Here is a 25321-nt window from a genome sequence, read left to right as displayed (position 1 = left end):
CTACCGGCTTCACGGTTTGCCGGGCAGCCTCCAGACCCTGCACCCCCGGCTGGGTGCTTCCCCTCCCGGGCTCTAGCTGTGCTGGGGAAGCGCCGGCCGGGGGTGCAGGGTCTGGGGGCTGTCCGGCAAACCGTGAAGCCGGTAGTGCTCGGGCAGCCCTTTTCGCATGGCTGGGGGGAAGGAGGGGGAATGCGGGGTGCTCAGGGGAGGGGGCGGAGTTAGGACGGGACTTTGGGGAAGGGGTGGGGAATGGGCAGAGTTGGGGCGGGGCCGGGGGTGGGAAAGGGGCGGGGCCAGGGCCCCGTGGAGTGTCCTTTTATTTTTTTAAAATATGGTAACCCTATGTTAAGTTAATGTTCAGTTGTAAACTTTTGAAAGAACAACCATAACGTTTTGTTCAGATAAGCTGAAGATAAGAGTTACGAACAGCCTCCATTCCCAAGGTGTTCGTAACTCTGAGATTCTACTGTATATCTAAAAGCTTGAAGAAAATGCAGGTTATATGCAAGGAAGTGTTAAGTGGCTTTGCTTTTTTTTTTTTTTCCAGTGTGATGCAGTGAGTGTACTAGAGAAGGAACATGACTACAGAGAAGAACACTTTGACTTCATTCAGTCACACATTCGTAGATTCTGCTTACAGTGTATCCTTTCCTAATCTGAGGATAGTGGCAGAATAAAATCTGGAAGATAGGAAATGTATTTTATTATAGTGTGTGAGGGAAATAAAATAACCTGAGGAGAAACTGCATATCAAAATAACTTCTGGTATTTACTAACTTAATGTATAGTATTTGGAGTGTAGTTATGAAAATATAAAGAGGTTTGTCAAGTTTTTTTTTTTTTATCTGAAGCCATACATTTGATCTAGGGTCTGTTACATTCCTTGGCAAGGGACTTCAGTTTTGAGATGCACCACATTACTCTTTCTCCCAGAACGTGGATTTCCATACTAAACTTGCACCCTGTGACTTTTTTAAAACAGCTTTCTGGTGTCTATATTGGTCAACATTTTAAAAGCTGAATCTGTTTCCTAAGTGACATGATTCTCATCCTCTTTTTCCCTCCCTCCGAAAGGTGCTGAACACCTATAATTTCCATTGACCTCTAAAAATTGCCTAACTTTAAGCATCCTACTCTGAAAATTTTGGCTATTATTCAATAGAAAACTTCAAATATTATTTCAGTTTAATTTAATGTTTAAGTACTGTAATTTATAGTTTTCCTTAAATGAAGTAATTAGATGGAGCTGCCTTGATTTATACATCAGTTAAGGAAGAAAAGAACCTTGACTTGCTGTATAAGTACATTGTACATAAAACATATGGTTTTCACTTTACCACACCTGCCTTAGTGGTAGAAAAGGATGCAGTCTTTATGTAAGTTGATGTAAGAAATATATTTTTCAAACTTTTTGTTTCTGTCTGATGCCCTTATCACTGAAATGTTGTATTTCCTTATGAACACAAGTGAAACTTGTACACCCCAAGCTTTAGTGCATTTATTTCTTCAACAGAAAATAAAATCGCCACTTGGATGTGAAATATTCTGTTCTAATGTGTGGAATTTAAATTAGTTAAAGTAGAATGAAAAATTCTTTCCACATAAACAATTCATCATTAGCTCCATAATAGCGCTTACGCTCTCTCTCTCGCACCCCCCCCCCCCCCCCTATAATTGTCTCATTCTGTGAAATACTTCCATATCTGGGTAGAAGTCTGCCTTCCAAAATCATATTTCACAAAAAAGGAATAATTTGCATCATTTACTTAAATGTACTTTCCATACGTAAACAGGGCTAAAGATAATTAATTGAAAGGGTTGTTTAATTGTAGGAGCATTTCATACTATAACTTATTGGAATGAAGTAAATTTGTAAAGAATCTGATATCTAATAGTCACATTCAGCATGCTGGAAGGAAGTTGGAAACATCATTTAGACTGGTTCTCCAGCAGGCACTTTCTGGGTTTTAAGAAAAAAAAAAATTGTACTTGCATTGTTTTAGTGTTCAGTGCCTAGGTTTATTATAATCTGACATTCTTGTGTTCCACATTAGCTTAAAAACGCATAGTGGCTATAGGTCTATTTACCCAGAATGATAATGCCATCTCAACATCTTGGTAAGCATAGCCTGTTTTCAGAGTGAGGACTGTGCCATGACCTCTTAATGACATGATAAAACTGTTACAGAGGAAGTACAGTAGTATGGTAATACGATTACTTACTTAAATGTGCATGTGCTGTGCAAACAATCTTTTGAGTCAAAAAAATCAAACCTTGCCCTAAAACTTTTTTTCCCCTATAGACCTGCTGGTTGGGACAATGAAAAGAAAATTGCTATTTTACATGAAAACTTCACAACGGTGAAACCAGAAGATGCATATGAAGACTTCATTGTAAAACCTCCAGTAAGAAAGGTACAAAAGAGTTAATTTTTGAAGTTCAGTGTAAAGAAACTACAAATCACTTCACTATAATTGAATGGTTGATATTGACTATTAATAATATAGAACTTCAGCTTGTAAAGTAATATGCTTTTCTTTTAAATGTTAAACCACTTTTGAAGTAGGTGCATACATTCTCCAGTGGTATAGGGCAGAGGCTCTTAATAGAGCTGTCGATTAATCGCAGTTAACTCACGCGATTAACTCAAAAAAAATACCGTATATACTTGTTCATAAGCCAAATTTTTTTAGTATAAAAGGGAAGCATCAGAGTAGGGGGTTGGCTTATGAACGGGTATAGAGAGGGAGAGGTGGGATATAGTCCCCTCCCTCCCTCCCTTCCCCCCCCCCCCCCCAACAGAGCGGGCAAGGAGAGGCAGGGCCAGAGTCTCTCCTCTTCTGGCCACGCTGCTCTCTCCCCAGCCTCCGAAGCAGCTGCAGCTTTGGGGCTGGCAGGCTGCAGCCACCCAGCCCAGCCTGCCAGAGCAGATCTGCGGCCAGGCCAGAGACATCCTCCCCTGGCCCGTCCCAGGTAAGGTGGGAAGGGATGGGATGGGGAGAGTGGGGGGGCTCCCGGGCTAGGAGCAGGTAGGGGTTACACGGAGAGGGATCATGTGAGGAGATAATGGGTTAGGGGTGGGGTCATGTGGGAGATGGTATAGGTATTTTTCATTAGTGTCAGAATGTTACTTTTCAACACTTTTTAACACTAACATTAATCGCAGCCCCCAAAATATTAATTTTACCTAAAATTCTAACTTCAGATGATATACACATGCAAAAATCACATTGAGTCCGTAATTTGAGTCCTACAGAAGGGCCCCTATTTATTCTCGTACTTGTTTTAAATTATCACCAAAATATATTCTGTACTACAAAATTTTATTTGTAGAGTAGATGTGGAGCACAATCTAGGAGTACAAATAAATATTCTGTAGACTACTAATTGTCTGGACCATGGTCAGGTAACTTATTACAGATAGAGGAAGAATGCATTCTTTTCTAATGGGGCTGGAGTAGGGTAAGTAACATGTAAAACCCTTAAATGAAAGAAAAGGGGGACATTTGAAGACACTTGCGGGAAGGAAGGAGGAGAGGGGAATGGGCCTATTGTTCTCCCTTAAAGATATAGCACACCACTGGCAACTCTTTTTTTAGGTGGGGGCATCTATTGCTCTGTTGTTGGAGTGATGGGAAAGGCAGCCCTCCAAAGTTCAGGCAACCATCTTCTTTGAACATCAAACCTTTGCTGGTTTTAGTAAATTTTAATATGAATATTATTTATCAAATATGTATACAGCCCACTGCCAGTTCCTCATATTATCCAGGCGATTGTCCTCAGAAAATATTGTTTTGCAACTATGCCAGGCCAGTCATTCTGAACCCAAAGCTTTTACTAGAAGTAGTTTCATTGCTGCTTAAAGTGGTAGAGCTATCTATTAAAAACATAAAAGCAGCATGTCTTTATTGTGGTTTAATGTACTTGGCAAGTGACTGTTCAGTTCTGATGGGTTCAACTGCCCATCAGGACTCTAGTGAAATGCATCTGCACCATAGGTGCTGGTGTGGATGCTCAGCAGTGAAGCCGCTAATTGGCTACATTGTTTAGGTATATACATGAAATAGTTTGCTTCAGATATTAAAAAGCTGATGGTATTTGATGGAAGATCAAATATTTGCATGTAAATACAGCACTGAGCTAGTTCTATACTCTCCTTTCTTGAAAGGACAAAACCACTTAAAATATTTTTACAGCTGTGCCTATTTAACCAGCAAAAGCATGGATTAGGGATGCATATACATGTTTGTTCTTGAAGTTTACATGGGATCAATATTAAATCCTGTCACTGTTATTTTACACTTGTTAACTATTAAAAAAATGCTATAATCTTGGTCCTGCCTTTCCTTAAGGGTAACTGCTGCAAAAGTGTCTCTCCTTTTGAAAGCCAGACAGAAGGACATAGCAAACTTACTGCCCAGTTAGTAGTAATTCTGCACCTGAAATAAGCCACAAGTCATAGAATGGATGTAAGAAGTTGAAGTTAGGCTTTACTTTTTATATGCTGCTGTAATTGTAATAGTTTGGGTGACTACTTTGTTTCTAAAGAGAAATGCATTGTTCAACAGTTAGTCCATGAGAAAGAGTTGGCAGCAGAAGATGAGCAAGTGTTTCTTATGAAGCAGCAGGTAAGAATGTGAAAATGAAACTGTTTGAATTGAAAGATTACTTAAATAAACAATGCTTCACTTTGAACTTTTCAGCGTTATATGAAGTTTAGGGCAAGGTACATTGTATTTAGTATTTCATTTTTGAATGGGTATCCATTATTCTGTTTTGCAGATTAAAATGAAATCATAAAACTTTGAGTGCTTAAGAAATGTCCATTTTTATTTTACTTCCCTGCATATGAATAGAAAGTCTGGCCACCGTTTTCAAACGTGGAATACCTGTTAGTTGAGGGTGAGTGCCTTTGAGAAGCCAGGAGGAGCTGGGGATACGCCGCACGCTTGAAAAATAAGGCCACTTTTTGGTGCTGAAGAATGATATGGTGGCCTAATTTTGGGCAATCAAGTTGGAAAATGTGTGCCTGTGTCTTCTAAAATGGAATCCTATGGCCTTTTTGGATGTTTGCCATAACTGAAAATATTAGGTGTACTTTAAGAAGCTTGGCTGTGAATGGGTGTGGCATGCTGGAATTACATTAGCATATTTTCCCATTTGATGGGAAAATACCAGACAGGTACAAATGAATACTAATTTATACAGCGGAGAAGAAAAATAAATGGTATTAACATAGTAGCAGAAGTAATAGCAGAATGTTTGAAATTTGCTACACAGATATGTAAACCCTAAAAATGAGGTGAAATTGTTTTGTACATCAATAATAATGCAGTAGCCAACCTCCCAATTAAAATGTCTCATTCATCAGAGGCTTTAATATACAAGCAGACACTTTGGCATGAGCTTTCAAGGTGTTAGGCGTGAATAAAGCCAGCCTCCAGACATGCTGTGTATTAAGTAATAAATATATACAGTAAAGAAATGAGAACATACCAGTGCCTTACAGTTGTATGCATTTGAGTGGACGTGCTTGAGAAGCTCTAAATTGAGCTCTAAGGAATGTTATAGGTTAGGATTGAGATGCTTTAGTGAAAGTGTATACGGAAGCTCTTGTGTATTGAACACACAGTACTTAGGTCTTTTAATTGTAGTGCCCTCTATTGGTAAAATTTGGAAATGTATCTAAATGTTACAGAATGACCATATGTTAATTTAACCAAAGTCTGCTTCCCTGCTTTTATTTTGAAAAGTGTGTAGTTTTGCTGAGGTATATTTACAAATCACTGTTCTGTCTTTGCAGTCTTTACTTGCCAAGCAGCCAGCCACGCCTACAAGAGCATCAGTAAGTATACACTAGTAGCCTCGCAAGAAACGGGGGGTGGCTTTTCCTAGACTAGGAAGCTATTCAATGGTCTGTAAACAAGGTACAGACTAGAGCGCCTTCTCTGAACAACCAAAAATGAGCCCTCCTTCATAGTGCATGGTTCTAATCTGTGTGGGGCATAGCGTGCAGTTCATAAATGCAATCATGACATAATAAAAAAATCTTCCAGTGCCACGGAAATCGTGAAGTGTCGATAGGTATTCAGATGTCATGTAACAGAATGGTTTTAACAAATAATTGTGGAAACATGGCATTAAATAATCTGGAAATTGGGGATGAGTTGAATTTAGAATGTGCTGTGGTAATTGTCGTGTATATTCATGCAGAGGCATTCTCCCAAGATTGGCTCTTGTAGTTGATAATTTTTCAGGGTAAAAGTGTATATACATCACAATATCAAAAAAGGTTAAAGTAGGAGCTTCGTATGTAGTGCAGTATTTATAGACGGTTATAAATTAATCTGTTAATTCACTTACTTGGATTTGGACTGTTTTTATCTAAGGAATCTCCTGCAAGAGGACCTGCAGGATCCCCAAGAACCCAAGGCAGAGCTGGTCCTGTCAACGTACCCAGTGCCTCACCAATAACATCAGTTAAGAAACCAGATCCAAATATTAAAAGTATGCATTACAACTTTGGTATTTTACCAGGCATTTTTTGTTTCCCTTTAAAAAGGGAAAAATGTGTTATTTCCTGATAAACCTGTGTGCATTGGTTTTCAGATTGACTCAGTGATACTTTATGCTTCGTGCAACTCACACAAAGATGTCAAATCCTTTGAATTCCAAATTGTCTTCTGAGACGCTCATTGCTTCAAGTAGCACTGCACTGTTGTCTAGCTGGTCAAAGTTCAAATACATTAGTGTTTAACAGGTACCTAAAACAGTGTAACATGCCTGTTTCAGCCAACTGGTTTGTCGTCCTCTAACCCTCCCCCCTTCTCTCCCCCCCCCCCCCCCCCCCCCCGCGCCATTTGATCCTACATCTGGTTTCATGCTTTCTGTCTAAGCTGTTCCTTCTGGGACCCAGAATTTACCTTCTCTTTTCCCGGATTCTCATAGACATTAAAGCCAAAAGGGACCATCATGATCATTTAGTTTGACCTCTTGGACATCTCATGCCACAGAACTCCACCCACCCACTCCTGTACTAGACCCTAGTTTTGATAGAGCTGCAGAGTTTAGTACTTAAAAATATTCCTAGAAGGACGGAGCTCCATTTTTCCTACCCCACTGGGGTCCCCAGGGCTGACTCCTCTCCCTCTCTCTCCCACACGTGCATTGAGGGGGGGTAGGGAAGGGGGCATTCCTCAATGCCATTCTCATACACTTGACCATGTAGACTGCTCTTGTCAGAATAGCGTATTGATCTACTGCCATGTCACACCCACTGCTATATGTCTGGTTCCTGGATTCTCATTCAGAGTAGCTATATGTTGAGCCATGTGTATTCAACCCCTTTAGGTCTTAAATGTACTCAGGAAGCTTTTCTGCCAGGAACCACAACAGGTGAAGGAGGAAGCAGAGTTGTCCCCACACAATATCTTGTTGCATCCAAGTCCTGAAAGCATGTAGCCAAACTGAGAATAGCAGTTAACTCAGAGAAGCAAAGCCCAGGTTATGTAGGGCAGAGCATACTGAAGAGATAAGGGAAACGCTTCCTAAACATTTAATAAATAAAACAGATCAGAGAAACATTGAAGCTACTACTTATTTAAATTTGTTTGAGCTTTAAGGACTCTCAATTAAATGTTATAACTAAAAAATGAAAAGAGTAGCCAGGATAAAAGTTTGTATGCAAGATTTGTAGGATTTGGCCAAAGTACACGGAGAAGCTTTCAAATGCAGAAGGTGAATTCATAACAAACTAAAGCTTTGTCTAAACACAAATGTTCACCATTACAATTAAATTGGTTTTCATTCAAACATGTTGTAGTTTCAGTGCAGATCTGTGTGTAGACACTCTTATTTTGGGATATGTCCTATTTTGATTTAATTTGTCAATTTTTACCAACTTAAGCATAATTAAAATAGGGCACGTTTATTACAAAACAAGTGTCCATGCACTCACTTGCACTGAAATAAAAGGTATGAATTAAAGCTGGTTTAGGCTTTGTCTAGACTAGGATATAAAGGAGCGGTGTTGGCACATATTGGCTAATGCATTGTAAAAGCCTAGTGAAGACAAGGCTGTGGAGCTGTCAAGATGTGTTAGGCTGATTGAGTGAAACCCTGGTGATAGTGTAGCTTTAACATGCTTAACACATATTATTAGGCTTACATGTTCACACTATATCTTCATATTTTTTGTCCTGCATACTACATGGGGGAAGTTGATTTCATATAACTCTGGCTATATTAGCCTTTATTAGTTATATTTTTGGTCTAGATATCTGACTTGCAATTTTTACTTACTGTTGTAACAGTAGTGCTTTTTGCTACTTTGAATACTCAAGAGCCTAGTAACATTGGTGAGCTTGTTTGTTTGCCTATTTAAATCCAAATATATGTGGGGGGGGGGGGTGAATGAAAACTGAGCAGTTCAGTCTTAATTTTCAACACTCCATTTATAGCATTAATATTAATTTGACACTAGCTAGCTGAAGATTTCAAGGCACATCTGCAATATATACAGCTTTGCATTCAAAACTTACTGAAAACTCTCCACAGAAATTCCACTCCTGTTTTAGAATGAGGCTGAAAAACAGCAGCTGAAATACTAGGGCAATTAATTTGCTAAAAAATCTTTAGATAAACCTGGTGTATAGACACCATCTAGTCCATGAGACTTCCATTTCCCATCTAGACAAGGAAAAGCTGAAGCGCATAGATTTAGGTTGAAATTCTTTGCTGCACCTTTAAGAGGCTCAGCACAGAGGGCACAGTCAGGGAGAAACAAGGTGCCTTAAGGCACCCTTACATCTTGGGATTCTGGGCTACTTCAGGAGCTCGTGCATCCCAGAATCCTCCTTGGCAATCTGTGCTACAGCGCTGTCCCTACATGCCTCCTGTGCCAGAGTGGAAATATGTGTGGAGGGCGGTAAAGGAGGAACTAGCAGCAAATAGGGGCTGGATAAGTGAGACAGTCTGTCCCATACTTGAGATTTTTCTCTTTTGGCTAGTGTGTGTGTAACATATTTTTTTCCCTAACACTTAGAGAAATGTAGGTATACATACGTTTTAGAATTTATGATTTCCAAAAAGTAATAAGTTATTATTGATTATTTGTTTTTTAATTAGACAATGCTGCAAGTGAAGGTGTGTTGGCTAGCTTCTTTAACAGTCTGTTGAGTAAAAAGACTGGCCCTCCTGGGAGTCCTGGAGCTGGAGGAGTGCAGACCACAGCCAAAAAATCAGGTATTGAAAATTTGTTGTTGCAGGATGTTTTGCATATTTTTAATGTTTTACTTGGACCACATTTAAATCAACGTGCTTATCATTTAAGCTGATCAGTCAAATAACAGAACTTGAGGAATATGATATGGAGCCAGGATAAAAAGTCTCTTCTTACAGTTTTGCAGACTTTGGGGTTGCTATTAAACTTTCTATAGCTTGACTCTTTTAATGAAGTTGCACTGCTGGGAAATAAACTGCACTGAGCCTTGAGTAAAGTATTCGGAAAGTATTAATCTACCTTGTAATTTAAACTTTATTTCTGAATTCTATCTATGTGGCACTTCGCTACTACTTACCTGAGAGGAAGAAATTTAGCTTATTTGTTTTAGCCTGCTGTTTCCAATCAAATCCCTAAAATCTCTCTGGCATTCAAGTTTAAATTAGTACGTAGCAACTAATATGAAGGAATGTCTTAAAACTGCAGTAATAAGTGTTTGTTTAAAGTATCATCAAAAGCAATTGTCAGCTTTGATCAAAGACTCAATCATATATATGTAATTGTGGCTCTAATGAACAGTTACAGTAGGTTGAAGGAACACAAAAGTTAAACCTTCAGGATTTTTGGCACCTACATCATAAAAATGAATGAATTCAGTTTTCTAATATACATAGTTGCATAATAATTCCACCCAAAAGGCAGCCCCCAAGATTACCTTCCTTTACTGCTGCTGTAACCATGTCTCCTTTCAACTTTGATACTGGCTTCCTCTCTTCTTTTTCCATTGAATTCATGCTTCTATGTACTTTGAAAACCTATTCATAATGCAGTGGATAAATATATGGCTCCTGTTTATTTTTTTCAAATTTCTCAAGTCACTTAGTATTACCACAGGTTTAAATCCTAAAAGGGCTGACTAAGCCCAAACTTTAAACTTTCGTTTTTTGTTTTTTGTCACTCAGATACCAATATGATAGCTGTAATAAAGGAACTAGAATAGAATATTTATCATGGAGTAGGGGCATGTAATTTTTTTTGCAGGTATAACTTAAAAATTCAAAAGTCGTCTCTTCCCGCCCCCTCCCCCCCTAGCATATTATTTTCCATCTTCTCATAGCTCAAATAGTTGAGGATTTTGCTCAAAAATTAAAACAAAAAACCTTCAGGCAGAGATTGAGCATAAAAAAATTCAATTCAAATGATGTATACTTTGTAAAGGTTTATATGGAAAAAAATAAAACAGTAAAATGGAAACTTCTTGAAAACTCGATCCAGAGGGCATTATTAGGCACTAGCTATAAAATAAACATTGTCAACAGTTATATATGAGATATGGGTGGATAGTGTAAAAGTAAAATGTATGTTAGTACATTATGTAGCAGAAGTGGGTGTTAAACCTAAAATAAATAGCTTTTTGAAAATGACACAATGGACTTTCCATCACAAGAAAAATCTTACCTCCTGTCTGACAGTATGTGCTCTTGATTCTATTCAAGCAGCACAAAATTAAACTTTCAGCTAAGGTAAGAGATTAACATTGGTTTGTGAGGCAGTGAAGTTCAGGATACAGAGAAAAAAATTCAAGGAAAGCTCAATAAATGGTCCTTGAGGAGCATATCTTGAAATGACAATGACTGTTGTTCGGATTAGAAAGTGTGGTGTTCTATGGCACCCTATTCTACCCTAATAAACATGCTAAAGTAGTCTTGGTGTAGTGATTTTCAGGTGCCCAACCTGAAAACCCCTTAGAAGGGCCTAATTTTCAGAAGAGGGATTCTCAGTACTTTCTGAAAGTCAAGACACTTTATAGTGCCTCAAGTTGGGTACCCAAAATCACTAGTTGCTAAAATATAGACAAAGGTTTTCTCCAGACAGTGTTGTTGAACTACTTTACATCACAGCAGTCAGATTTGTTTAGAGTATTTCACTTATTTTAATCAAAGTAGCAAACAGTGTAAAATGTCGGAACTCTCACTTTCTTCAGTACATCTGTTTCAGTAGTAAACTTATTCTCAATGTATTGTTTGAAGAGATCCGTCAGTGTTACCTTTAGTGGGAGGAATTATAGGGTTATGTCTTGGGTTGAGAAAAATGCCACAGATGTCAGTCCGTCAGGATGGTTTTGAGTTGTATTATTTTCCAAAACTTTTTTCAGCTCATGTTTGAAAGAAATTGCTCACTTCGGCAGATGCTGCTCATACAGTCTTTGCAGCCAGCTCCTGGCACATCTTATTTACTTTTTGATGTCTTCAAACGTAGGCCTAGTTCTGTTTTGTGAGCAGGGTTTCTTTGTGGCTTTTTAACTCAAAGGTGTTAATAAGATGCAAGAAAAATGGGCTTTGTATTAATATTTGTGTGTATTTGAAAATAGGTACTGTTCGAACAGATGCTTCAGTACTCGTACTGCTGATATGAATATTGCTAAGGGATTTCAACTTGAATTTAACAAATTTATTTGAGCATAAGTTTTCGTGGGCTACAGCCCACTTCTTCGGATGCTACTCTGAAACCTGTCATTATGCAAGGCACTGCATTTAGCCGTATGGAGTGGAAATCCATCTTCGAAGAAGTGGGCTGTAGCCCACGAAAGCTTATGCTCAAATAAATTTGTTAGTCTCTAAGGTGCCACAAGTACTCCTGTTCTTTTTGTGGATACAGACTAACACGGTGCTACTCTGCAACTTGAGTTTGTATTTTAGCCCTTTGCAAAAATTAAAGATAGCTGTTTTTAACTTGGTCATGCCTTTGGAAAAAGCGCTTAAATCTCTGAGCAGTCATACCTTGCCACTTAATGTTTTCAGCATGTACCCTGGGAAAAAAATCACCGAATATTTCACACACATCTCTGAGCTGGGAAACAGATGCTTGTTAAATTCTTTGGCTATGAAAAAGACTATTGGAGGAAGCTGTACAGTTATTTATATAATTAATCTATTTTTTATTTTGAGTGCCTGTCTCAAAACCTTGCATTTATACCTTAGCATTTGCGTAGTTTAACTTGAAAAAATATTATATATCATATACAAGTCCATTTTCAGACAGTGATAAACCAGGATACAAACAGGCTAACAAATGAATATAAATTCATATATTAAGCATAAAGAGAAGAAAACAAAACTAACTACAAATTGCTAGTTATCGGTCTATAACTGAACTGAATACTAATCCTAATGTATAAAAATCAGAAGGGTAAAATCTCCCATTTGCACACCTACTCTGAAGTATCTGTTGATTTTAATTAATGAATGCAACACATTTAAATTCTAACACTTCATGTGGTATTAAAGAATCTGCATTTTTCCCATTTTTCTTTGAAGGGCACAAATTTCACAATATGAATTAAACTTTTGATTCCTGAGAGAGATCAATACAGTTAATAATGAAGGAAACAATGAGTGTGATTAAAACCAAAGTAACAACACTTTGTAGCAAGTGCCACATATATCATGTTTTTTTCTTGTGCAACTTATTAAATACTTAAAGATTTCCATATAAAATACTCTTCGATATGACAGACATACTATGATCATCCTAATGATGGAAGAATTGTTTACTTATTAGTTTTTTGAAGGAAACATCTTAACATGATTGCTGTTAAAATTTCAGTTGTCATAACAATGTACATCATCATGCATATTTAAAAGCTGAATTATACAGCAATCTCACTTTTATTTTAAGGCCTAATCTATTTCTCAGTGAAGTTATTAGGAGTCTTTCTATACTCATCAATTGATAATTGGATCAGGCCCTATGAAGATGGATGAAATAATGAGAAGTTAAATAAAATACCAACAGAAACAATAATTATAAATATTTGTGCTGTTGATATTTCAAACAATGCATTTCAACTGTATTACTTACTATTTGTCCTTTCTCTTTAGGGCAAAAGACTGTTTTGACAAATGTTCAAGAAGAACTGGATAGAATGACTCGCAAGCCCGATTCCATGGTAACAGCAAACTCTCCAACAGAGAATGAAGCTTGATAGCGCTTAAAAAATGTATATGTAAATGACCAAATAACTATGTATATTGATTTGATAAGACCAGGATTTTTCTGCTATGGCAGATGCTATAAGTTTTCTTGGGGCAGGGGAAATGAACTTAAAACTTCATTGGCTTGTCCCAGTATAAAGTGCACATTCAGGAAGTTTGCGTATAAAATCCCTCTGTATAAGATAACCATTTAGAGTTTATATAGGGCAATTCTCTTGATTTTGGAGATAAGCAGGTACATCAGCAGCTGAATTTCTTGTTATGAAGAGCACAGAGAAGCAAAATGCAGAATACCTTTTGCAATACTACTACTGACTGCACACAAAGCAAGAAAGACATGAAATCCCTTTTCAGAGTTACTGGAATTGGCCATTTGTATGTTAGCAAACACATTGGTGTACTTGGAAAGGTGGTGATACAGCACAGCAGTAATTAGATGGAGGAGAGAGAAATCCAGGTAGGAAATGCAGCACTAGTAGGGGGACGCGAGATTTGGCTCAGTAGGAATAAAGAATGCTGACTGGACTGGAGAGGGAACACAGTTACTAAATCCTGTGGTCAACATAGGGCAAATAATCACTGTTTAAAAAGACTTCTTAAAATTAGAGAATTTCCAAGCCAAACACTAAGCATCATGGGAATTATGCTTGTTATAAATTGCGTCTTTACTTTAACAAAAGGTGTATAAAATGGGGGATGACCTTTTTGGTATAGCTAACACAGGGAGAAACTACAACTTGCTTAGATCCAAGTGCCTGGCACAAAGTGTGATGTCTTTAGAAGGTGCTTGAACTTATTGTGCACTGTAGTACAAACAGTCACTGTTTGGTTTTATTTTAAAATCAGTAGTTTTAACAATTGTATTTAATTTCAAATCCTGTTTTCTGATTGCTCCTGCCTTGTTTTTTTAAATGCCAAGAGGCTAACCTAAGAGTGATGGGTGACATATCATTTTCCCATAATGAAATGTGCTACAGAATACTCAAATACTTCTTGTTTGTAATTAAACAATGGCTACCAAGCTCAGACTGATTCCTGCCTTATACCTATGGAAGTTTTATAGACTTTCAAGGTTCTTGTTCCAGCCATGTAGGCTGCAATCTGCAGCAGACTCTCCAATTCTAACAAATTGAAGAGTATGAATATGTACACTGAAGAATATAGAACCAGTGACTGTTCAGTTTGTATTTTTCCCTAAATGTAGCATTTTCATATGGAAAGTTGCAGTTGTCCCCTGTTGCTATATGGAGTAGTGTCCTTGGTCACGTCAAACCAATGTTCCGTAAAACACTTCTTCAGTTACTGAAATGGCACTTTGATTTTATCACGGTATATTTGTTTTACACATAAACACTACCATAAATGAACTGTATCAAGCATATTCTGTGCTTTGAAGGGGGAAAAAACCACAATTTGAATTATACAGAGTTTACTTTTTATTGATATGAACTTGTTTGTTGTACTAAATCTGATGTCTGGATATAGCTTCCCTAATATATATCATTACTTAAATATACAGAATTAGATTGACCATTAACACAGTCCTGGACATAACTTCAAATCCTATGTTAAATCAAGAGGCTGGCTTTTTCCTGTTTTGTATGTCTGTCTAAACATTATCTAGAAAGCTAAGAGTATTTACTTGCCTCTTTGACAAACATTAACATAAAAGCATGTTACTTGTGCCAGTTTTATTCTTGAAAATATATTATATTTTTTCCATTTTTTTACTTTTTTTAATGTTACGACCTTGAGTTACACATTTGTCTAAATGGTTGAAAACTGAGAGGCTGTGGACAGCAGATAGGTGGTGTGGTTGTTCTGCCTGGTGTAACAGGTGCCAGTGACAAGATGAAGTTAAAAAAAAATCCTGTTACCACACCAGAAGAAAAGGACAGTATGTAATTCTGTGATATTGAGATTAGGGAATAAAACATCAAAAGCAAGACACGTAAATTGAAAAAGCATGCATTTCTGATGGTATACAGTTGTAATGAAACCTGTGCAAAACTGCATATTTGTATTAATGTTTTGTCATTTGAACTGATAAGCACTTTCTGTATCAATATGGCTAAAAGTTACAATTTAAGTATAATTTGTTAGATCTCCTAAAACTGAGCAAAAGCCAGTAACGTATTATACAATTTGTCACTTGTATAAAGAGATGCTTCTGACAAAACAGAAGTTTGATTTCCAGTTCTTCATTGCAAGTCAATGCTCCTAGTTTATTGGAAGAAAGTTGTAAGTAATTTAGTGTCCACTGTTTGCCAAAGTCTAGAAACTTTGGAGAGCTGCACAGTTGTTTTTCTGGTGTTTTCAAGCATTGGAACCAAAGGCCAAACTGCAAACAGCCTTTACATTTTAAAATAAAATTAATTTTATTTGCAGGATACACTTGTATGGTAGACTGTTAAAACTATTATATGACTATTTATATGCATTATAGTGATTGCATCTACTGTTCTGTTTAAACTTAAGAAAATAAAATAACTTATCAACTTGAAGATAAGGCAAGTATAGAGGTTAAGGATTGGCCCTCCATAAAAATGCTATGGTTATGCTGCTTGATTTTAAGTTTGCACTTTTTTATTGGCATTTTAGAAACTGTTTAAACTGAACAGAATTTGTCATATTTTATTTAATTTAACTACGTTGAAGGTGACTGCTCTGTACATCATGAACTTAACAATATACATGCTGTAAATGAAAGTTAACTGTCCTGTATACTAAGTTTATTGATGTTTTTTAACTTACAGTTAGGACTGCAGATGTATCAGACACAAACCTTAGTCCAGTTGTATGGCTTTAACCAGGTGCAGTATGCAGTCATGTGGAATCTTGCTTTCTAGTGCTGGCAAAAATGAAGACATGTCTTTAGTTACTGGCTTCAATAAACACGAATCCAGACTGCTTAAAATGTTGTGCCTTTTTTATGAAACAAGACAAATTCTAGTACTTTTTTGGAGGGGGCAGAATCTTAAGGCATGTAGGTAACAGGCATGATTGACTCATAGCTGAGAAACGTCACTGTCCCATTGTAGATCTTACTCGTGCAAAAACTGCACTGAATTTAGTGGGTACGGCCATGGCTATACTACGCATTTTTGCTATGTTGTGATCTCTGACCAACATAGCTGGGCAGGTTTTGCCAGTATAGCTTATTTTGGTCAGGGGGGTGCGGGAGAGGGGCTGGAATAAGCAAAAGCAGTTTGTCAGTATAACCTGCTGCATCCGCACTAAGAGTGCTTTGCCAGTATAGTATACCATTATAGCCATACTAGCAAAGCGTTCCAAGTGTAGATTTGGCCTTAGGTTTGCAGGACTAGAACCCAAGTTACTAGGGGTTAAAATAAGGAGCTGCAGGGGCAGTGTAGTTCACCATTCTCCGCTAAAAGCAGTAACTCCCCTTCCTTTCATTGTCTTGAGCAAGCAGTGCTCCACCACAACTCCCTCTCCTGGGCTGATCTGGTGAGAGCTGCCCCTCCTTCAATCTGCTAAAAGTTTTTCGTTTTGGCTTCAGTGCACACCCTTTCTTACTTGATTTCCTAGGCTTCAGGAATTCAGTATTCTCTAACGGTACATCTACACTACAGGGGGGAGTCGATTTAAGATACGCAAATTCAGCTACGTGAATAGCGTAGCTGAATTCGACGTATCGCAGCCGACTTACCCCGCTGTGAGGACGGTGGCAAAATCGACTTCTGCGGCTTTCTGTCGACGGCGCTTACTCCCACCTCCGCTGGTGGAGTAAGAGCGCCGATTCGGGGATCGATTGTCACGTCCCAACGGGACGCGATAAATCGATCCACGAGAGGTCGATTTCTACCCGCCGATTCAGGCGGGTAGTGTAGACCTAGCCTAAGAAAGCTGGCTTTTATACCTTTTATACCTTAGACACCTGTTCCATTATTTGTCACTCACCAAAATTCTGGTTAGTCCAACATTAATCCAAGATTTCTTTGGTCATTTTCTCATTAAAATAACTGCCTTCCACGCCAAGATTGACCGATTTCTACCATAGAGTTTTTGCTGAATTCAGTCCTTCTGAAGCCCTGTGCAGCAATAATGAGAGATATTGATTATAGAGGATAAACTTAAGCATGTCTCACTTTTTAAATTTTAGTTCATTAATGTACAGTAAAGAATGTAGCACAGCAAACCGTGAAAAGAAATGGACAAAACCAATAAGGTGAAATTTAGAAAGAACATGAACTGTTTATTAGCAGTAAGAGAATTACCCAATATGTGCATTCTTGTGCACAGAACTTTGTACAATAGGCAACTAGAAAAGTTTTCCATTTCCAGCTGCAGCATCACTGAAGTTCCAGTTTTCAAAAGGAGCATGAAAACACTGGCGAAAAAGGAAGAATGCCCATATCGTGCCTGTTACCTTGCTGCTGTTGATCAGGATCCTACTCTGAGCATAAAGAAGCCGTTTTTCCCATGCTAACCACAGTTTGAAAGAGAAATGGCTCAGCCTGGCAAATGGCAGAAGTGTCTTCACTGAAGAGACAAGGTGAGTGAGGAAATATCTTTTATTGGACCAACTTCTGTTGGTGAGAGAAACAAGCTTTAGAGCTTTGACAGCTCTTTAGGTCTGGGAAGTGAACTCAGTGTCACAGCTAATAGAAGGTGGAGCAGATTGCTTAGCATAAGTAGTTAACACATTTCAAAGGGGAGTGGTCCGTTAACACCCCCTCCAGTCAGAGGGGGGAAAGAAAAGAAAAAAAGCTGGGGGGAGGGGTTAAGTAGGTTACAGATTGTTGTAATAAGCCATACATCCAGTGTGTCTATTCAGTTCATACACAGGAGCAGTGACTTCTACTAAACACTGTTCCAGACTACTGTCTGTTTTAACTCCTGTATTCTCATCCAGACAAAGCCAAATGTCAGTGTTTTTACTTCCTCCATCATCAACTTTTACTCTAATTATTCATGTTCACTTACTGATTTTTTTTTTCTTGCTGATCATAGGAAAAATGTCTCCAGGGAAGAACGTTGTCTGCTAGAGAATGTAGCTGGAAATAGGCAAAGTTTTCAATAACCATCAAATTGATGAAGAAACAATTTGCCAGACCCCAAAAGACGACTGAAAAATAACATTCAGATTAAGGTTTCATGAAGGTTTTTAGAACAAATAAGGTATTCGTCAGCCAATGTGGGGTTTGGCAGTCGAGTAAAACGTTACTGCAGTCAGTATTAGCTGTACAGGAGTAGAAGCTGCTCTGTGAGCTGGCTATCGGACAGTGTTGCTCAAGTCCATCATTGAACTTGGGCTACAACACAGCCAAGAGCATCAAAGCAGTGAGGAGCTGCCTCCTCCCACTGCAGAAGGAGATCTCTGCAGATCATACAGGGGACTTGAAACCCCCAGCAGCTGCTAGCTTTGCGTGCATAAGGCTGACTCTGACTTTTGCTTTTAGTTTTAATTATTTTTGCAGCTGTAACTCCTGATTCTTGAATATAACCTGTTTAATATGAGAAATGAGTATGTGTTGAAGGGAAATAGCAATGATCTCTAAAGTGTGAAGCTTCCCAGATTTATTATCCACCCTTGCATATGCACTCTTAAAAACTGACAGATTGTACAGTGAGGGGCAAACATCAGATTTACATTAATCTTTATGTAATTTTATTTACTTTGGTAGAAAAATAGACATTCTAAAGAACCTTGAAGCATAGAAATATGTCTGGCATTGAATATGATGCAAGAATATAATGCAGATAGCCATTGACCTAAATTGCTTACAATCTAAAAGAGAGCAGGGAAGAAGGGTCCCAAGGAAATCTAGAGGGGAGGCACTCAGAACATGGTGTAAACAAACACGCAGCTTAACACATAGCTATAATTCAGTTCCTATATTTTAGGGCTGTCAAGTGATTAAAAAAATTAATCGCATGATTAATCATACTGTTAATAATAGAATAGCATTCATTTAAATATTTTTGGTTGTTTTCTACATTTTCAGATATACTGATTTCAATTACAACACAGAATACAAAGTGTACGGTGCTCACTTTATATTTATTTTTGATTACAAGTATTTGCACTGTACAAAACAAAATAAATAGTATTTTTCAATTCACCTAATACAAGTACTGTAGTGCAGTCTCTTTATCATGAAAGTTGAACTTACAACTGTAGAATTATGTACAAAAAAACTGCATTCAAAAATAAAACAATATCAAACTTTAGAGCCTACAAGTCCACTCTGTCCTACTTCTTATTCAGCCAATCGCTCAGACATACAAGTTTGTTTACATTTGCAGGAGACAATGCTGCCCACTTCTTGTTTACAATGTTAGCTGAAAGTGAGAACAGGCGTTCTCATGGCAGTGTTGTAGTTGGCAACGCAAGATATTTACGTGCCAGATGTGCTAAAGATTCGTATGTCCCTTCATGCTTCAACCACCATTCCAGGTCCATGCTGGCGATGGGTTCTGCTCGATAACAATCCAAAGCAGTGCGGACCGACGCATGTTCATTTTCATTATCTGCGTCAGATGCCACCAGAAGAAGATTGATTTTCTTTTTTGGTGGTTCGGGTTCTATAAAAGCTGTGTAACGTAGACATTCCCTTAGATAGACTATCCATCATGAACTTATCAATGGCTATTAGTCAAGATGGTCAGGGAGGTAACTAGTGTTCCCTCTAATTTTTTATGTCCATGTGTAGAATGAATTTAATTATGTTCACCAATATGGAGGTGATGAGTGACACATCACCTTCATATTGGTGCACATAACAAAATTATGGGGGGGTGGGGTCGAGGGATTCGGAGTGTGGGAGGGGGCTCAGGGCTGAGGCAGAGGGTTGGGTTGCAAGGAGGATGAGGGCTCTGGCTGGGGGTGAGGGCTCTGGGGTGGGGCTGGCAATGAGGGATTTGGGGTGCGGGAGGGGGCTCAGGGCTGGGGCAGAGAGTTGGGGGTAAGGGCTCCGGCTAGGGGTGAGGGCTCTGAGGTGTTGCCACGGATGAGGGTATGGAGTGCAAAGGGGGCTTTGGGCTGGGGCACAGGATTAAGGTGCAGGCTCTGGGATGGGGCCGTGGGTGTGGGATGCAGGCTGTAGTGGGGAGAGAGGACTCCCCCAGCCCTCTCTCGCTGCAGCAGCTCAGGGCCGGGTGAGAGGCGCCTCCTGGCTGGGCCAAGGGAGGGGCTCCTGTCCCAGGCAGCTCTGGCAGGCCTGGGACGGGCCAGAGGAGGCTCTTGTCCCCGGCCGCTCTGGTGCACCTGGGCTGGGCTGAGGAAGGAGTTCTTCTCCCGACCTGCCTGCACTGCCTTTATGTCAGTATAAAGATATGTAGTTGCATAAATGTTCACAGGAGTGTGGCATGAGATTGTAAACTCTTTGGGAAAGGGATAAAACATACAAGCAAAGGGTTCAGGGTGACGGGCACTCTGTTTGTTAGATCCATAGCACCCCCAAAACCAGAGGCTTTTTTGTGTGGAGTGAGGGGAAGTGATAGAAGGGGGTGAGTTAATAGGACGATGGAGAAGGAAAAGAGGAAAACTAGGAATCCCTGAAGGAGAGGATGGAGATGGTCATGGAGGCAGAGAGAGTGAGGCAAGCACCACAGTGACTGAGGGAGGGAGGCACACAAAGCAAGCAACCAGCTATTTACACATTTGAGGAACATAGGATTTGCCCTGGTTCCTAATTACTGATTCACTTTCTTCAAATGATGGCTATGTACTCACAACACATGGGAAACACTCCACTTTCTGATGGTTGGCTGGAGTGAGAGAGCAGGCTCTGTCTACGCCCACATGCAGAAACAGAGCCAAGCAGACAGGAGGGATTTTCCTGGCCATGTAAGTAATCCACACACCCCGGAAGGCAGTAGATAGGGAGGGGGTCTACACTGCCAATTGAACGACAAAACTTTTGTCTTTCAGAGGTGTTAACCCCACTCCCACCCCGAAAAGTTTTGCCGTGACAAGTGCCAGTGTGAACAGCGCATTGTCAGCAGGAGTGCTCACTTGGTGACAACACAAATGCCGCTTGTTGGGGGTGGAAGCAAAAGGCTACCAACCCTCCTCAAACCACTTCTGAATTTGAATGGCAAACAAATACAGCACACCAACATTTAAAGAGTTGCTGCCAACTTTAAGCTACTTTTATTTTCATTTTTAATTTGACAAGATTTCACGTCCTACACCTGGCTCAGAGTGTCTCAGCCAGTTTTGCTATTATTTTCCTATTTGTTTAAATGTTCCCCTTTCCCCTATTGCTGTGTGAAAGATGCACCTAAACAGAAGAAATTACTATACGGGGAAACAGCCAAACTGTACAAAAATTGCTGTTAAATGTAGAAATTAAACACAGAAAAACCAAGGAAATATTTTTTCTCTAGTCTGTTTCAGTTACAGTAATCATAGGTGTCATTTGTACCAATAGTAGCTAAAATACATTGAGACAGAAAAATGATGTTGAAGTTAACAGCAACCGCATTAAAAATAAATATTTGCATTTCTCCATCTGAGCAGTGAGTGAACTGGATTCGTTACATAACACCAAACTCTTATAAAACAGTTGCAGTCAATCATTTTCACTGGCCCCTTTTGTCTATGGAAATAAAGAATGTAGTAAATGAACCTCCTCCTTCAAATCTGCTATGGGGCCTTTAAAACTCTTGACAGTTTATAAAACAGTTTACATAATTTTGCTTCCTCCCTTTGACTCCCCCTCCCACCCCCATCCCCAAAAGCACTTTTATTCCAAAAGCTTGGCTGTATCCTATACACTTTGTTCATTCTCTCGCTATAAAAATACTACACATCACATGGAGAGCATGACTGCACCCACATTGCTTTCTGACCTTGCCCTTTGTGCCTGTGTTTTCATGTGACTGTTCAAGGAAAACTGTACCCTTTTTCTCTGCCCAATGGTATGTATTTTCTCAAAGTAAGAGGCCCTGATATGAGGCTTAGTTTGTCATAAATAAACTAAGCATAGCAGCCTGTCCCAACCCGCTTTTAGAAAGCTATCGAATATGCTTATTTTTTCAACACACTTTGTGTTGGACTCTCTCAGAGGAAACATTCTAACCCAAGGTCTTGTCTGCTCTCCAGCACCATCAAAGGGTCCATGGCACTTTTCATAAGTAGGAATTTTTGCCTCAATTTCTTTCTTTTCCCTTCGCAGTTGTGTAGCTGTTAACTGGTCTGCTGCCTTCAACCCATGTTATGCTCATACAAAACACACGGGATCTTTATAGAGGAAGGCAAATAGGCAGCATTTATTGAAAATAGACCAGCTAGCATATGCTTTTCAGTCTCTCTCTCTCTCTCTCTCACACACACACACACACACACACACACACACACACACTCTCTCTCTCTCTCTCTCTCTCTCTCTCTCTCCTGCCAGTGATGTTTATAGTTCCCAATCTGTTGCAGCTTGAGTCAATCTAATGGCCAGTGTGGAGCTGGGCTCTTGTCGGTCGCGATCCGATGCTCTGAGGCTCTGCAGGGCTAAACTCAGAGTTCCATGGCAAAACACCCCAGCTTTATAGTTGTAAATTCCCATTTGAGTCAATGCATTTTGCAATGTCATCCTGTAATCATTAGTCCTTGAGTGGTGTTATCATTTGATGGTTATTGTCAGGCTTCCCATCGTTATCTCCTATTTGTTGTCTCACCTTCAGGGGTGCCTGACTCACCTCTCAGAGTAACAGCTGTGTTAGCACTGAGGTTCTCAGTGCTGCTAACATGTATACAATGGATGTTTTCTGATTGTCTCCGGGTCTTTCCAAGTCTCTCACTTCTTCTTGACCATCTGGACATTTGTGATGGCTTTCACACCTTATCTTTTCCTGATGCATGCATTCCTCATTCATACAAACAATCTCTTATAGAATCCTTCAAAGGAATACATACAGCATTTTATATTCAGCAGAATACATTGTGAATCAAGCCTACAATTTACATTGGGGCTTCAGGCCCTCAACGTTCCTCTAATCTCCTTAACATAGATACAATACAAGATCCTGTCTCTTACTTACTAAAACATTAAAACAAAAATGTATATTTAACTAGAGTTCCTAATTTGTTATACATATAGGAAACCATAGTAGACATTATAACTTATCCTAAAACAAAAGGGTGACCATAATCGGTCATAAGGATGGTTCTGGTCTGTCATTCCTTTCTGCTATTCAAAAAGCATGGCTGACAGGATGAAATCAAATCATACATTAATTCTCATAGTACATTATAAAATGCAGCTCCTACACCCAGAGGCGGAGGCATTATGAAACAGTGTGTATAGTTTACAAGTGCTTTGCAGACCTTGGAGATGAAAGGAGCTTTATCTGTTTCAAATATTTATTATACCTTTTCAGGGTGATAATGAATGACAATGTCAGTGGGGAAATGTCAGACCCATTGGACTCTATTGAAACACTTTCAAATGTAACTCTTTTGTAGTAGATTTCTTTCCCTTTGCCAAGCTCTATACAAAAGAAAGCCCTGATCCTGCAAAGATTTACACACTGTGACTAGTCCCATTGCTAACAGTGTATAAAATGAGGCATATCTATAAATCTTTGCAGAATCAGGCCCAAACTAATCTAATTAACTAATTGTGGTGCTTCTTTTTTTTTTTTTTTTTGAAGGGGGGGGCAGCTAGATATGCTCAAAAGATATTGGAACTTCTTGACAGTTATTGGTAAAGGATAAAAAGGCATCCCCAAAAGCTCTGGATCTTCTGCCATTACTTAAACACATAGGTGAGATTCTTTGCTGTTCCTTTAACACAGGAGTGGGTAAACCATGGCCGTCAGGCCTGTCAGATGTTTTAATCCGGCCCTTAAACTCCCACTGGGGAGCGGGGTTGGAGGTTTTCCCCGTTCCACATGTGGCATGGCTCTGTACGGCTCCTGGAAGCAGCAGCATGTCCTTCCGGGAACCGCGGCCAATGGGAGCTGCAGGGGTAGCGCCTGTGGACGGGACAGTGCGCAGAGCCACCTGGCCAGCGCCGCCCGGAGCCTGCACCCCTGACCTCCTTCTGTGCCCCAACCCCCTGCCCCAGCCCTGATCCCCCTCCTGCCCTCTGAACCCCTCGGTCCCAGCCTGGTGCACCCCAAACTCCTCATCCCCAGCCCAGAGCCCCCTGCCACACCCTGAACGCATCATTTCTGGTGCCCCCGCCCCCTTCTGCACCCCAACCCCCAATTTCATGAGCATTCATGGCCCGCCATACAATTTCCATACCCAGATGTGGCCCTCGGGCCAAAAGGTTTGGCCATCCCTGCTTTAACAGGTGTAGCACAGAACTTGCAGCCCAGAGGGTGAAGGGCTTATGGTGGCTTAAAGCCACTCTTGGGCCTTCCTGCCCCTGGGCAGTTCTGGGAGTTGCAGAGGCCTCTGGCATAATTTAGACAGCTCTAGGGGACTGGCTATGTTACAGCAGCATCCCCTGCGTGCCCTTTGAGCTAAAGCACTGCCTGAAATCTCTGCTGTACTGGTACTGTAACCCCCTCCCCAGCATATTCCACACACACCAGGGCTTGTGAGGGAGTCCTGGGAGGGCAGCTTTTCTCCCACAGTGTCTGCATTGGGGAACTCTGTCCCCAGCTGCATATAGGGATTTTAGGGCCCCTTTAGGCTGCTTTGGCCCTTTACTCAGCTCAGAGGGGCTGAAGCAGAGGTGAGGAGCTCAACCATACAAATTATACAGGTAGAGGTGTTGTAGCTGACACAGCGTATAGAGTATGGCGATGAATAGGATTGACTAGCCCTATTAGGGGATCTGCGCTTGCACTATGTAGTATTCATGAACTTGTTTGAAGATCCTGGGATTTATTCCTAAAATGAAATGTTTTTGTCTTGTGAGTAGAACATTTATTGAACTTTTTGACCCATTGAGAATAGTTTTTGTATGTGACTTTATGGCAACTCCATTGGGGATGTTTGCCATTGTCTTTCCTAATCGGTAGCCTCTCTTTATACTCTAACAGGAGTGCATTGTAAAATATTGAAATAAATACAAATGTGTAAAACAATGATTATTCTAACTGACCAATAGCATTTTCATAGAGAGAACCAAACCTCTCAGACCTTTTCATTTGTTTGGGTAAGGACTCTAAATCTAAATCCAGATT

The 25321-nt window shown here is 39.7% G+C and overlaps 1 protein-coding gene across 1 annotated transcript in view; it reads left to right on the top strand.

Annotated features, from left to right (window-relative positions):
- The window catches only part of DYNC1LI2 (dynein cytoplasmic 1 light intermediate chain 2), a gene marked incomplete in the record, with an annotated part of 35614 nt that extends 19481 nt beyond the window's left edge, over positions 1-16133 (top strand). The window contains 8 exon segments of the mRNA XM_034788448.1: positions 548-641; positions 1241-1376; positions 2304-2415; positions 4570-4629; positions 5805-5846; positions 6391-6508; positions 9128-9244; positions 13103-16133. Of these exon segments, the coding sequence (XP_034644339.1) occupies positions 548-641; positions 1241-1376; positions 2304-2415; positions 4570-4629; positions 5805-5846; positions 6391-6508; positions 9128-9244; positions 13103-13206 (783 nt within the window).
- Positions 16134-25321: the final 9188 nt, after the last annotated feature.

This window comes from Trachemys scripta, chromosome 13 (assembly GCF_013100865.1).
Source record: "Trachemys scripta elegans isolate TJP31775 chromosome 13, CAS_Tse_1.0, whole genome shotgun sequence".
Classification (NCBI taxonomy): Eukaryota; Metazoa; Chordata; order Testudines; family Emydidae; genus Trachemys; species Trachemys scripta.
Note: the sequence above shows the minus strand (reverse complement) of the source record. Positions and strands in the feature narration are given on the sequence as shown.